This window comes from Oncorhynchus tshawytscha, linkage group LG28 (genome assembly GCF_018296145.1).
Source record: "Oncorhynchus tshawytscha isolate Ot180627B linkage group LG28, Otsh_v2.0, whole genome shotgun sequence".
Lineage (NCBI taxonomy): Eukaryota > Metazoa > Chordata > Actinopteri > Salmoniformes > Salmonidae > Oncorhynchus > Oncorhynchus tshawytscha.
The window spans coordinates 28,036,520-28,052,155 of NC_056456.1; the positions used below are offsets into that span (position 1 = coordinate 28,036,520).

At 41.0% G+C, this 15,636-nt stretch overlaps 2 protein-coding genes across 2 annotated transcripts in view; both read left to right on the plus strand.

Annotated features, from left to right (window-relative positions):
• Positions 1-15,636, plus strand: part of LOC112227014 (chloride channel protein 2-like) — a 132,765-nt gene that overhangs the window by 98,117 nt on the left and 19,012 nt on the right. The window contains exons 12-15 of the mRNA XM_024391787.2: positions 12,714-12,798; positions 13,079-13,234; positions 13,399-13,468; positions 13,547-13,657. Coding sequence (XP_024247555.2) covers positions 12,714-12,798; positions 13,079-13,234; positions 13,399-13,468; positions 13,547-13,657 — 422 coding nt within the window. The remainder of the gene's footprint in view (positions 1-12,713; positions 12,799-13,078; positions 13,235-13,398; positions 13,469-13,546; positions 13,658-15,636) is intronic.
• Positions 1,329-6,841, plus strand: LOC112227011 (E3 ubiquitin-protein ligase TRIM39-like). The gene is made up of 2 exons (XM_024391785.1): positions 1,329-1,470; positions 5,017-6,841. The coding sequence occupies exon 2, from the start codon at positions 5,019-5,021 to the stop codon at positions 6,651-6,653; it is 1,635 nt and encodes a 544-aa protein (XP_024247553.1). The 5' UTR covers positions 1,329-1,470; positions 5,017-5,018; the 3' UTR covers positions 6,654-6,841.

The window sequence follows — 15,636 nt, forward strand, 5'->3', positions numbered from 1 at the left end:
CGGGACCGCTGAAGGCTGAAAAGCGTAGCGCGTTAAAATCTTCTGTCATCGGTTGCAGCACTCACTACCAAGTTCCAAACTACCTCAAGAAGCAACGTCAGCACAAGAACTGTTCGTACAGAGCTTCATGAAATGGGTTTCCATGGCCGCACTCAAGCCTAAGGTCACCATGCGCAATTTCAAGTGTCGGCTGGAGTGGTGTAAACTTTGCCGCCTTTGGACTCTGGAGCAGTGGAAACATGTTCTCTGGAGCTAAAACGCTCAAATTTGTGTATACACTTCACATTTGTGTTCTGATGGTGTCACTGAGTAGGCTGATACCCATTTCATGGACCCAAGATCCATAGGTAAAGCTGGACGTTGCAATATGAATGTTCAATAGGCTGAATAGTGAGGGGATTTTACAGTCAAAGTCCTGCAATAATAGCTACAATGCTAATATTTGTGTGAACTCTTCATAGTTGTGAACATTTCATGGATCCAAGATCCTTAGGGAAGGTTGTATAATGCATACAGTAGTCCCCCAATTCAATTCTGAAGTCTAACAGAGCCTAAATGTTATTTTAAACTGATATATAAATTCAAAAAAGACTGACTTTTTTAAACAACATTCCAAACCTGTAAAGCATTATCTAGTCTAAATATGGCATGATTCCAATATTTGTACCTGTTTGCGTCAGTTTCATGGGGTACTTTTATTTTCAAGATGAATGCAAATTCCACTATTGTGGCTCATAGTTATTGTGACCGATCAACCAATGGTGTGTTAAATTCCACCCACAGACATTTGATTGATGTTACCATATTGGAGAAAAAACTACATGAATGAATAAAGAGAAAATATTAAAATGAATTACATTTTGAGTAATTAGATAATACATACAGATATGTAGAGAAAATGTATTCATTTTAGTCAGTATTTTGTATTTCCTTGCTCATTTAATTGTGTGGATTTATTTATCTGTTTCTGTGTGGATTTATTTATAATTGTGGCAGGTTTAGTTCTCTACACACACACGGCGGCTCGCCTTATATGTGAACCCCACGCTGCATCCCCCCAGGAAAACACTGTTGAGAGTTTGAATAGTACAACGTTCAATTTCGACATTTGGTAGTGCATCAGCAGTTCTCTCAAGTCCAGTTTGGGTCCATTTAAAAACTGCTTTCTTGCTAGGTATCGTCTCTATAATTTCCCTAGCGGCCTTAGGTCTTTCATACCTGAACAGCAGTGTATTGTATAAAAGATGAACAGAAAGGGAGAGACAACTTGTAAAAGTTGGACACCGTTCCTTTAAGAGCAGACGTGTCAGTTGATTGGGAGGGTCTTTGTAAGGCCACGTAAACTGGAAACCTGAATGTTATGAACAGGAACAATCCTTTAGACTTATTCACAAAGCTACATCTACTCCAGTCAATGTTGACTTTTTTCTAATCATAAGAAGAGAAAGAGCAAAGTCAACACATGCTGAGGTGAGTAGAAAGAAAGAAGATATGATAATCGTTTGACATGTCCCATGATGACTGGTATAGCTACCAGTCAAAAGTTTGGACACACCTACTCATTCAAGGGTTTTTCTTTATTTGTACTATTTTCTACATTGTAGAATAATAGCGAAGACATCAAAACTATGAAATAACATATAGAATCAAATCAAAATAGATGAACAGCTCAAATAAGAAAAGAGAAATGACAGTCCATCATTACCATGAAGGTCAGTCAATCTGGAAATTTTCTAGAACTTTGAAAGTTTCTTCAAGTGTTGTTGCAAAAACCATCAAGCACTATGATGAAACTCGCTCTCATGAGGACTGCCACAGGACAGGAAGACCCAGAGTTACCTCTGCTGCAGAGGATAAGTTCATTAGAGTTAACTGCACCTCTGATTGCAGCCCAAATAAATGCTTCACAGAGTTAAAGTAACAAGACACATCTCAACATCAACTCTTCAGAGGAGACTGCATGGATCAGGCCTTCATGGTCAAATTTCTGCAAAGAAATCACTGCTAAAGGACACCAATCATAAGAAGAAACTTGATAGGGCCAAGAAACACGAGCAATGAACATTAGACCAGTGTAAATCTGTCCTTTGTTCTGATGAGTCCAAATTTGAGATTTTTGGTTACAACCAATGTGTCTTTTTGAGATTTTTTATTTATTTATCTAGCTGGCAAGTCAGTTAAGAACAAATTCTTATTTTTAATGACAGCCTAGGAACAGTGGGTTAACTGCCTTGTTCAGGGGCAGAACGACAGATTTGTACCTTGTCAGCTCGGGGATTTGAACTTGCAACCTTTCAGTTACTAGTCCAACGCTAACCACTGGGCTACGCTGGGGTGGCAGGGTAGCCTAGTGGTTAACTGACTTGCCTAGTTAAATAAAAAATCTCAAAAAGACACATCGGTTGTAACCAAAAATCTCAAATTTGGACTCATCAGACCAAAGGACAGATTTACACTGGTCCAATGTCCATTGCTTGTGTTTCTTGGCCCAATCAAGTTTTTTCTCCTGATTGGTGTCCTTTAGCAGTGGTTTCTTTGCAGAAATTTGACCATGAAGGCAGTAGATCTAGTTGGTCTGCCATAATATACTAGAGACAGTAAATCTAGCTGTTCTTTTGTAATATAATTGAGACAGTAGATCTAGCTGGTCTGCCATAACATATAGAGACAGTAGATGTAGCTGGTCTGTCATAATATAAATGAAACAGATCTGGCAGGTCTATCATAATATATTAGAGACTGTAGATGTAGCTGGTCTGTCGTAAAAAAGTAGAGACCGTAGACCTAGCTGGTCTGTCGTAATATAATAAAGACAGTAGATAGAGCTAGTTTGTCATAATATAATAGAGACAGTAAGTCTAGCGGGTCTGTCATAATATACTAGAGACCGTAAATCTAGCGGGTCTGTCATAATATACTAGAGACCGTAAATCTAGCGGGTCTGTCATAATATACTAGAGACAGTAACTCTAGATGGTCTTTCGTAATATAATTGAGACAGTAGATGTAGCTGGTCTGTCATAATATAATAGAGATTAGATCTAGCTGGTCTGTCATAATATAATTGAGGCAGTAGATCAAGCAGGTCTATTATAATATAAAATAGGCAGTAGATCTAGCTGGTCTGTCATAATATAATAGAGACAGTAAATCTACCTGGTCTTTCGTAGTATAATTGAGAGAGTAGATCTAGCTGGTCTGCCATAATATAATTGAGACAGTAGCTCTAGCTGGTATGTCAAGTTATAATAGAGACAGTATATCTAGTTGGTCTGTTGTAATATAATAGAGACAGTAGATAGAGCTGGCCTGTCATAATATAATAGAGACAGTAGATCTAGCTGTTCTGTCGTAATGTAATAGAGACAATAGATATAGCTGGTCTGTTGTAATTTAATTAATACAGTAGTTGTAGCTGGTCCGTCATAATATAATTGAGACAGTAGATCTAGCTGATCTGTCATAATATAATTGAGACAGTAAATCTACCTGGTCTTTCGTAGTATAATTGAGAGAGTAGATCTAGCTGGTCTGCCATAATATAATTGAGATGGGAGATCTAGCTGGTCTGCCGTAATATAATTGAGGCAGTAGATGTAGCTGGTCTGTCATAAAATAATTGAGACAGTAGTTCTAGCTGGTCTGTCATAATATAATAGAGACAGTAGATCTAGCTGGTCTAGTAATATAATAGACAGTAGATCTAGCTGGTCTGCCATAATATAATAGAGACAGTTTATATAGCTGGTATGTCATAATATAATTGAGACAGTAGCTCTAGCTGGTATGTCAAGTTATAATAGAGACAGTATATCTAGTTGGTCTGTCGTAATATAATAGAGACAGTAGATAGAGCTGGTCTGTTGCAATATGATAAAGACAGTAGATAGAGCTGGCCTGTCATAATATAATAGAGACAGTAGATCTAGCTGTTCTGTCGTAATGTAATAGAGACAATAGATATAGCTGGTCTGTTGTAATTTAATTAATACAGTAGTTGTAGCTGGTCTGTCATAATATAAATGAGACAGTAGATCTAGTTGGTCTGCCATAATATACTACAGACAGTAAATCTAGCTGGTCTTTCATAATATAATTGAGACAGTAGATCTAGCTGGTCTGCCATAATTTAATTGAGGCAGTAGATCTAGCTGGTCTGTCATAATATAATAAAGACAGTTAATCTAGCTGGTCTTTCATAGTATAATTTAGATAGTAGATCTAGCTGGTCTGCCATAATATAACAAAGAAAATAAATCTAGCTGGTCTGTCATAATATAATTGAGACAGATCTAGCTGGTCTGTCATAATATAATAGAGACAGTAGATCTAGCTGATCTGCCATAATATAATTGAGACAGTAGATCTAGCTGGTCTTTCAGAATAAAATAGAGACAGCACATCTAGCCTGGTCTGTCTTAATATAATAAAGACAATAGATGGTCTGCCATAACATAATAGAGACAGTAGATGTAGCTGGTTTGTCATAATATAATTGAGACAATAGATATAGCTGGTGTGTCATAATATAAATGAGACAGTAGATCTAGCAGGTATTATGATAATATATTAGAGACTGTAGATGGTCTCTCATAATATAGTTGAGATGCAGAGTAGGTGAAGGGATGATCTCCACATGTGTGGTTCCTACTGTGAAGCATGGAGGAGGAGGTGTGAGGGTGCTTTGCTGGTGACACTCAATGTGGGCAAGCTACTTTTGAAGAGTCTATAATGTTTTGATTTGACTAACCCTTTTGGTTACTACATGATTCCATATGTGTTATTTCATAGTTTTGATGTCTTCACTATTATTCTACAATGTAGAAAATAGTAAAAAAGAAAAACCCTTGAATGAGCAGCTGTGTCCAAACTTTTGACTGGTACTGTATGAAACAGTGTATTATTATATTGTTCACACTGACAAACAATTCAATGATAAAAATAAAATAAAAATTTAAAGAATGACTTATTTCAGAGGGGCCAAAACAGATGTAGTTTTCTTTGGTCTGTTCTCAGCTATGGTTTCCTCTGAAGAGCAGCTCCAGTGTTCTATCTGTCTGGATGTGTTTGCTGAGCCAGTCACCACTCCCTGTGGACACAACTTCTGCAAGGCCTGTATCAGAGGATACCTGGATAGCACTGACGTGTGCAAGTGTCCCACATGTAAAAATACAGTTTATAAGAGACCAGATCCCTTTTTCAATACTTTCACTTCTGTGAAGGCTGCTCAAGTCAAGGAGTTAGCTCCAGTTCATGTCACACTCATCACCCCAGGACAAGCCCAAACCACAACCCTCAACAAATCTGGAGAAGTACCATGTGACATCTGCACTGAGACAAAGCACATTGCCCTGAAGTCCTGTCTGATGTGTCTGACCTCTTATTGTGAGGCTCACCTGGAGCATCATCGGATAGTGGCGTCTTTAAAGAAGTACAAGCTGATTGACCCTGTGGAGAACCTGGAAGACAGGGTGTGTAAGAAGCATGAGAGACCCCTGGAGCTGTTCTGTAAGAGAGACCAAGCATGTGTGTGTCAGTTCTGCACCGAGACAGACCACAAGACTCATAAGACTGTCCCCATAGAGGAAGAGTATGGAGAGAGGAAAGCTCAGATGGGGAAAAGTAAGGATACATTTCAGAAGATGATCCAGGAGAGACTGAAGAAGGTTAAGGAGATTGAACAGGCAGTAGAGCTCAGCAAGAGAGACGCAGAGAGAGAGATAGCAGACAGTTTGCAGGTCTTCGCTGCTCTGGTTCGTTCCATTGAGAGAAACCAGGCTGAGCTCATTGAGGTGGTTGAGAAGAAGCAGACAGCAGCCGAGAGACAGGCTGAAAGGCTCATTGAAGAGCTGGAGCAAGAAATCACTGAAGTAAAGAGCAGAAGCACTGAGCTGGAGCAGCTCTCAGATATTAAGGACCCCCTCCTTCAGAGCTCCACATCCCTCTATACCACCCTTCCACCTACCAAGAACTGGTCTGGTGTTCACAGCAATCTGTGTGTTGGGACTGTGAGGAGAGCTGTGTCTCAACTGGAGGAGACACTCAATAAAGAGATGGAGATGTTTCCTCAAATCAAGCTGAAGAGGATGCAGCAGTGTGCAGTGGATGTGACGCTGGACCCAAACACAGCATGTCCTTCACTTATCCTGTCTGACGACCGGAAAGAAGTGAGATATGGAGCCATAAAGCAGGAACTCCCTGACAACCCAGAGAGGTTTGATTGTCATCCCCGTGTGTTAGGAATGGAGGGGTTCTCTTCAGGGAAATTCTACTATGAGGTACAGGTGAAGGAGAAGACTTGGTGGGCCTTAGGAGTGGCTAGAGAGTCCATCAACAGGAAGGGGATGAATGTTCTGAGTCCTGAATTTGGAGCCTGGACTATAGAGCTGAGGAATAGGAATGAGTATGGAGCTCGCACTGAGCTTGTAGTTCCCCTCACCATGAGAGAGAAGCCCCAGAAAGTGGGCGTGTTTGTAGATTATAAGAAGGGTCAGGTCTCCTTTTACGATGTGGAGACCAGGTCTCATATCTACTCTTTCACGGACTGCACCTTCACTGAGAGACTCTACCCACTGTTGTCTTCACCTGATCCTTCTGGTGATAACTCAGCTCCACTTATCTTCTCTCCCGTCATGTCTGAGTTTAGTCAATAGGAAATTCAGTCACAGGAAAGCGCAGCGATGTGCCCTAATGAAAGTGTTTATAGATTGTTATCTATGGTCAGATTGTGTAATTAAGCAGTAAGGCCCGAGGTGTGGTTTATTGGACAATATTTTTTTCTTATTTACAATGATGACCTGTCAAACACTTACAGTATGTATAGTGTAACTATATACACATCAATATATACACATCAATAACACAATACATGAAGAGCAAACACATTCTTCAGTAAAAAAATACGGAAGCAGCCTTTAGCAGTGGTATATTGGCCATATACCAAAAGGGAAAGGGGATACCTAGTCAGTTGCACAGCTAAATGAATTCAACTGAAATGTGTCCAACACCTCTGAATCAGTCCATGTCATCAGCGCCCGGGGAGCAGTTATTGTGGGGGTTAACTGCCTTGTTCAAGGGCAGAATGGCAGATTGTTCCACCTTGCCCGGCTCGAGGTGACTTATTGCTATTATAAACCGGTTACCATGAATATAACAATAAACAAGTATTTTTGCGTCATGCCTGTGGTATATTGGCTGATATACACATGGCTGGAATGCTGTTTCCGCCAATCAGCATCCAAGACCCAAACTACCCGGTTTATGATGGATGCTTCTCCGATGTCTTAACTGTAAATTGCTATGAAAAAAAAATAAAAAAAGGTGTCTCTAGTCCATGTGCCATTATTTTCTTCCTGTACAAAATACATATGCCCCTCATTCCTCCCCTCATTGTATAAAGAGTTAGGGCCAGCTCGCTGTCATGCCAAAATGTCCCCTGGCCAAAAAGTGTCCCCCTCTGCGTTACAATGGGATTCTATAAACTACGTCCGTTGCTATATCAACGGTGTGATGGCAAAATGATTAAAATTTTGTATATCATTACAGCCTAAATGATGTTCTTTTCATCATCACTATGCAAACAATGCTGATTTCCATTACAATTTTGCTGTTTAAACAAGTTGTTTAGCTAATAAAAAGAAAACATTACTTCTAACTACTTTTGGGTACCTTGTTAACATGACATGAAATCCAATGCTTAAACGTTGCTACGTTTTGGAAATGTCAAATAAAACATGTAATCTGCTTGACACATTAAAGTTACCTTACAGATCATGAAGTCGGATCATTTCCACACCATTCATATGCAAATCCATTTGATTCATACAGTGGCTTGTCTGGCTGTCATGTTTTATTTTCACCTGCCCTTCCCTACACTGAAATATCATCACATCAGTTTCCTCTATCTTGATTTTTTAAAACTCTAACTCACATAGCTCATCAGTACACCCTTGGGGTTGAAAATATATGTATCTATTGTCGGTCCTAGGATACAACAATGAAAACCAACCTGGCAATATTTAAGGTTGTAATACATAAACTTTGATCTTTTTTGGTACAGTTGTGTTATTCATTTATTTGCAGATTTTTTTTGTACGCTCACATGGTAATCAGACTAAATGACTGAATTCTGGTGTGTGGGATATTGAGGAGGTGGTGGTTGCTGTGTGTGGGATATTGAGGAGGTGGTGGTTGCTGTGTGTGTGGGATATTGAGGAGGTGGTGGTTGCTGTGTGTGGGATATTGGGATGTTGCTGTGTGTGGGATATTGGTGGTTGCTGTGTGTGTGGGATATTGAGGTGGTGGTTGCTGTGTGTGGGATATTGAGGAGGTGGTTGTTGCTGTGTGTGGGGGATATTGGGATATTGAGGAGGTGATGGTTGCTGTTGGGATATTTGCTGTGTGTGTGGGATATTGAGGAGGTGGTTGTTGCTGTGTGTGTGGGATATTGAGGAGGTGGTTGTTGCTGTGTGTGTGGGATATTGAGGAGGTGGTTGTTGCTGTGTGTGTGGGATATTGAGGAGGTGGTTGTTGCTGTGTGTGTGGGATATTGAGGAGGTGGTTGCTGTGGGAATGTTCTCCCTGTCACTTGTTCTCAACAGGCAGCCAGTTTCGGAAAGGGGACGTGACTGCAAAGTCCAGGCACTGCTGCTCTGAGTGTTTGCAGTGCTAGTGTTTTTAGTTAATCTGTGTATCTCACATATGATCTGCCCAGTATGATAGTTTTCTTGCTCTTTCTTAGCAGATAATGACAACTTGACAATAAGGTGGTTGTTGCTGTGTGTGTGGGATATTGAGGAGGTGGTTGTAGCTGATGTAATGAAAAGTTGGAGAGGTGGTTGGCTAATGGAGGACATTCAGGTGGAGGTGGTTGTTGCTGTGTGTGGGATATTGAGGAGGTGGTTGTTGCAGGTGGTTGTTGCGTCTGCTGGTGTTGGGCAGAAGGTGGTTGCTGTGGGAATGTTCCCTAGGCCCTGGAGAACAGGCAGCCAATAAAGAGAACAGGGTAGGAGACAAAGATGTAGGCACTGTTGCTCTTAGTGTTTGCGAAAGTGCTGATGTTTAGTGCAGTGTTATAAATGGGAGATACAGTGCCTTGCGAAAGTATTCGGCCCCCTTGAACTTTGCGACCTTTTGCCAAATTTCAGGCTTCAAACATAAAGATATAAAACTGTATTTTTTTGTGAAGAATCAACAACAAGTGGGACACAATCATGAAGTGGAATGACATTTATTGGATATTTCAAACTTTTTTAACAAATCAAAAACTGAAAAATTGGGCGTGCAAAATTATTCAGCCCCTTTACTTTCAGTGCAGCAAACTCTCTCCAGAAGTTCAGTGAGGATCTCTGAATGATCCAATGTTGACCTAAATGACTAATGATGATAAATACAATCCACCTGTGTGTAATCAAGTCTCCGTATAAATGCACCTGCACTGTGATAGTCTCAGAGGTCCGTTAAAAGCGCAGAGAGCATCATGAAGAACAAGGAACACACCAGACAGGTCCGAGATACTGTTGTGAAGAAGTTTAAAGCCAGATTTGGATACAAAAAGATTTCCCAAGCTTTAAACATCCCAAGGAGCACTGTGCAAGTGATAATATTGAAATGGAAGGAGTATCAGACCACTGCAAATCTACCAAGACCTGGCCGTCCCTCTAAACTTTCAGCTCATACAAGGAGAAGACTGATCAGAGATGCAGCCAAGAGGCCCATGATCACTCTGGATGAACTGCAAAGATCTACAGCTGAGGTGGGAGACTCTGTCCATAGGACAACAATCAGTCGTATATTGCACAAATCTGGCCTTTATGGAAGAGTGGCAAGAAGAAAGCCATTTCTTAAAGATATCCATAAAAAGTGTAGTTTAAAGTTTGCCACAAGCCACCTGGGAGACACACCAAACATGTGGAAGAAGATGCTCTGGTCAGATGAAACCAAAATTGAACTTTTTGGCAACAATGCAAAACGTTATGTTTGGCGTAAAAGCAACACAGCTCATCACCCTGAACACACCATCCCCACTGTCAAACATGGTGGTGGCAGCATCATGGTTTGGGCCTGCTTTTCTTCAGCAGGGACAGGGAAGATGGTTAAAATTGATGGGAAGATGGATGGAGCCAAATACTGGACCATTCTGGAAGAAAACCTGATGGAGTCTGCAAAAGACTGGGATGGAAATTTGTCTTCCAACAAGACAATGATCCAAAACATAAAGCAAAATCTACAATGGAATGGTTCAAAAATAAACATATCCAGGTGTTAGAATGGCCAAGTCAAAGTCCAGACCTGAATCCAATCGAGAATCTGTGGAAAGAACTGAAAACTGCTGTTCACAAATGCTCTCCATCCAACCTCACTGAGCTCGAGCTGTTTTGCAAGGAGGAATGGGAAAAAATTTCAGTCTCTCGATGTGCAAAACTGATAGAGACATACCCCAAGCGACTTACAGCTGTAATCGCAGCAAAAGGTGGCGCTACAAAGTATTAACTTAAGGGGGCTGAATAATTTTGCACGCCCAATTTTTCAGTTTTTGATTTGTTAAAAAAGTTTGAAATATCCAATAAATGTCGTTCCACTTCATGATTGTGTCCCACTTGTTGTTGATTCTTCACAAAAAAATACAGTTTTATATCTTTATGTTTGAAGCCTGAAATGTGGCAAAAGGTCGCAAAGTTCAAGGGGGCCGAATACTTTCGCAAGGCACTGTATGTACTTTTCAACACTTGGAAGGTATAGCCTACCTCAAGCTGGTCCCCACTCTGACTCAGAGCACAGAGAATCAGACTGATCTGAACACACTGGTTCTGGTGGATGGGATACTTCCTGGGGGGCTCAGACGGTCGATAGTCCTAAAGGCATTTGGAGAGAAATTGAAGAGATACATTTTTATAAGCTCAGCATAACTACCCTTTCTTGCTTTCTCTAATGTCAACCAAACTTAACAGACTTTGTCTATTGGACTTCAGCGAAGTGTAGGGCGTCAGTGGTCGACCGGCCAACTGGAGAAGTTGTTGGCTTCCACCGAGGTAACCAGAAGATAATGAGAAAAATATCAGTGTTAGGGAAACTAAAACAAGCGTCAGGTTATTTTATGTGCAAATACAAATAGTTATCTGAGATTTGTTATATTCACTTTAATAGATGGTGACCCCAGCTAGGAGGTGAAAGAGCAGTGAGGTTTCCCAGGTCTCGCCTTCCTTTGGTCCTTCTTCCAAACCAAGTCATTCGCTCACATGTCGTAGCGCTTGGTGCCCTTCTTGATTCTGCTCCGGTAGCTCTCCTGTTTCTCCTGCGCCTTGTCCATGTTCAGTCTCCCCTTGATTAAGAAGAATAAGTGAAATTATAGTTCATATTACAAATACATTTCTTACATATCTCTTGGAGGGCCAGAAAAAAAGTTAACAGTGGACAATATTTTTTACCTCGTCAAAAACAGAACAAAAAGAGAACATCCTTCTCAGTCCGTGCCTGAATGTGGTCCTTAAAGGCGTTCTGATCTGGTTCGACAACTTCCACCACATCAGGTGTGGTGATCTGAAAGGACGTTATACAAAAATAGCAATAGACAAACACTAAGTCGATTACACATTTGAAAGACAGTATATGCAGTGCTTGTACATTATATACAATTGCATTGTTCATCCCAGTCAACACCTGTGGCTCCCGTCCATACTTTGCCTGGATGCTGCTGTTGTGTGCAAAGAGAATTACCTTCAGGTTGTTCTCCCACTCTTCCTGGTACCAATCAAGGGACTTATCCATAGCAGTCTTGAGGGTCTGGTTGGTCCATTCACCAAACCATGTACCATGGAAAAACAAACAAATTGTAAAAAATCCAAATAAAACACTGGTGACAGAATATAACTTATAACATCCGCACCTTGTTCCAGCATTCATGACCTCGGTCCCACAAGATGACCTCAGGAGAACCGTGGGTGTTGAAGATGTCCATCATTACCTTGGAGGTGGCATCGCCAGTCCACCTCCTTGATCGGTATCATAACTAGCAACATGTGGATAGCCTATTTAGAGTGTTGGGCCTGTAACCGCAAGGTTGCTGGATCGAATCCCTGAGCTGACAAGCTAAGAATCTGTCGTTCTGCCCCTGAGTAAGGCAGTTAACCCATTGTTCCCCTGGCGCCAAAGATGTGGATGTCGATTATGGCAGCCACCCACACCTCTCTGATTCAGAGGGGTTGGGTTAAATGCAGAAGACACATTTCAGTTGAATACATTCAGTTGGACAACTGACTAGGTATCTCCCTTTCCCTGTATGGAAAATGGTTGTTGAAAAATCGTTGTACATAGTTAAATCTGTCCAGTTATCTAATAGAAGTTAACTGCTTAACGTTACCCTGAATTGTGAATTTCTCTGAATGTTGCGCCTCTTGTCGATCAGTGGTGCCTTCATAGTACTTCGCCTGGTTGGAAAGATACAAGAAAATCTCAGTGGGATGCCATTGAAGTGCAAGCTACATACAAACAGAAAGCTACAATAATAGTTACAGTAGCTAGCTAACGTTAGCTAAATAAAACTATTTTAGCTAACGTTAGCTGGGGGGGGGACACTTTTTGGCAGTGGGACATGACAGGCCCTTGACCACTAGAGGGGCACCCAGTAAAAAAAAAAATTGCTTGGGGCCACTGAAAAGGCTAGAGCTGGCCACACACACACATTAATGAACACACAGCTCCTCTCTCCCTGTCAGACGTCTGGTGTTTCCTGCCATGGTCACCTTGATCATCTCAACCCTTACCTTCCCCCCTGGGTTTGGACAGTTCATGGCTGGACAGGTCAGTAGTTCCATTTTTTAAATATCTGTGCCTGTTAACAACAATGTATGATACACCTTTCAAAGTATTGGAACAGGGATGCATCTCAATTGTCTAAAGCAGCCTCTTCTCCTCGTGGAGGCTACTTCATTTTCTCTGTGAATGGACGTGTCCTGTGTGGTCTTCACCTATCCTCTTCGATCAGTGAAGGGAAGGAGATAAGGAAAGGAAGCCAATTTAAGCTATTGAGATTGATACAGTATATGCCAATCCTAACAGTTGTCTCTCCTTGTCTCCTCAGCTGACGCAGCATGAGTCACTGGTGGCATTGTTGGACAACCGCACGTGGTCTCGCCAGGGTGTTGCCGAGGAGTTTGACTACATCAGCCACTCCCACGCCTGGAAACACCCCCAGGTCAATGTCTTCATCACTCTCATCTTCTTCATTGTGATGAAGGTACGTGTGTGTTTTAAACTAGAGAGAGTTTTTGTGTGTGGGTTTGGGAGAAGCGAGTCAGATTTGTTTGTGATTGTGTTGGTGTGAAAATTAGGATACCATGCCTCTATTCTGTGTTTATTTTAAGTTTCCTCTTGTACACTTCTGACTTTCTTTCTCTCTAGTTCTGGATGTCTGCAGTAGCTACCACCATGCCTGTACCATGTGGGGCCTTCATGCCAGTTTTCCTCATTGGTAAGTAACTTGCTGTGTGTGAGAACTTGTAAAAAAACACCTGCATGTTTACAAACAATATATTTGTGTGATGTGCAGGTGCAGCATTTGGGCGTCTGGTAGGCGAGACCATGGCAGTCATGTTCCCTGATGGCATCCATGCCGATGGCAGTGTCTATCCCATAGTGCCTGGTGGCTATGCTGTTGTGGGTGAGTAATGGGTGTCTCCGTATCACACTTCACCAGTTGCATTAAAAATAATGCCTTTTCTTAACCTTTAGGCTCCATTACGGCTCTAACGTGTCTGCTTATCACTGAAACCAAACGTGAGACTGAGCTTCTCCATAGGCTCCATCTTGGCTCTCTGTTCTCTGAAGTGATCGAAACTACAGGCTGGTGTGATGCCCAAGCTATTTTCAATTGTGCCATCTTATTGAATGTGACTGATGAATGAATTCTGCTACGATAGAGAAGTCAGCAGGTTTTGGGGTGTCCTCATTGATTTTCTTGTTTAGTGGGCCATGAGCGGTACATGACCTTGAACAATTCATTAAACATTTGACCTGAAATACTTGTTGGCTAAATGTGACTATTGAATTCACAAATCACTAGCTTGTGTTTTCATTTGTTGTGTTGTTTAGAACAGTGAAGGTAACAAATACACATTAAAACATCTGAGGGATAGGCGTCCCGTCAACGGGACCGTTCTAAATCCTGCAGCTCCTTGTCACAATTGCTGATTCTAGAGAAACAAAAAATGTCGGTACATATGAGTCTTATATCAGCTGAAAGCTTAAATTCTTGTTAATATAACTGCACTGTCCAATTTACAGTAGCTATTACTGCGAAAAACTGCCATGCTATTGTTTGTGGAGAGCTCCTAACAACGAAACACTTTTCACAGCAATAGGTTTGATAAATTCACATCTGAAGGTGAAATGGGTACTTACATTCTGATATCTTACTTTGATTTATCATCCAAAGTGTCCCAGAGATCATATGAAGTGTCCTTTTGTTAGATAAAATCCTTTTTCATATCCTAAAAAGGTCCATATAGCATGCACGATCGAATTTGTATTTCCACTCGTTCAATTTGCAAAGAAAGGAATCTGTGAAAATCTAACCCTAAACGTTGTTTCAACCAGTCAAATCACATTCATATTTATTCCTCAGAGATCCTAGAACATAACCAGACTTCACTATATGATTAGGGGTGTAGTATATCTTATAGGACACCAAATTTGGTCAAAGAGCGACGCCTTCATGGCACGCTGATGACGCTGGCTGTTTTCACTTGATCGACTGTAACTGTCAAATAAGCACCAATCGGGGTCAAACAAAGCTAGCTAGATAGCCAATGAGCTGGGCTTTACGGGAGTATCCGGAAACCCCGTATCTGTCGCAAAGTGTAGCTGCTAACCTTGTACGACAGCCAGCCTTTTCCTTTTGGACAAAAATTAAGAATATGGAGAGTTATGAAGTTATGAAAACTGGGTGTTTTGCAAATGTTGAACTTATAATATGGCTACTAATACTGGAAAAGCTAAATCAAAGTCCAAGTACACAGATTTGATGATATTCTTGCAGAAAAATGTAATGTGAATGTAAATGTCTTCTTCACGATTTGCCCAAATGTACCTGCCTGACTTCACACTAAATGTCATGTAGTGTGCTCATACTTCAAGTTCTGTTTGCACAGACACTGCTACCATCTTGTGGACACCAGCATAATTACAACCAGAGTGATGGCTAGGTGTGGGAACTTTGTTGCATTTCAAAGATGGTGGAAGAGAAAAAAAAAGTTATCTTTGTATTTTCTTCTACCAGAGCTATTATTTTACATTCTACATTCAATTCACATTTCCACAAACATCAAAGTAGTTCTGTCGAGGTAGGTTCCTTGTCAATCATTTGCTTATTGGTGAAATCAGCAATCAGACAATATCTTTAAGTAAATCAATCATTAATTTATTTATGCAATTGCAGACAGAAGTTGACAACGGGAACATAGCATGCATGTTTCCGAGTAAGTTTGCTCCCCACCTAAGGTGAGGACTGATTTTATACATGTGATCACTCCCTAGTGATATGATCACCTACGTCAATGTAGGTGTGTACCAATAAGCTGAGCTAACCTTATAAGGCAACCTAGTACAGTAGCTACTCTGAATGTATTAGCATTGTCCACT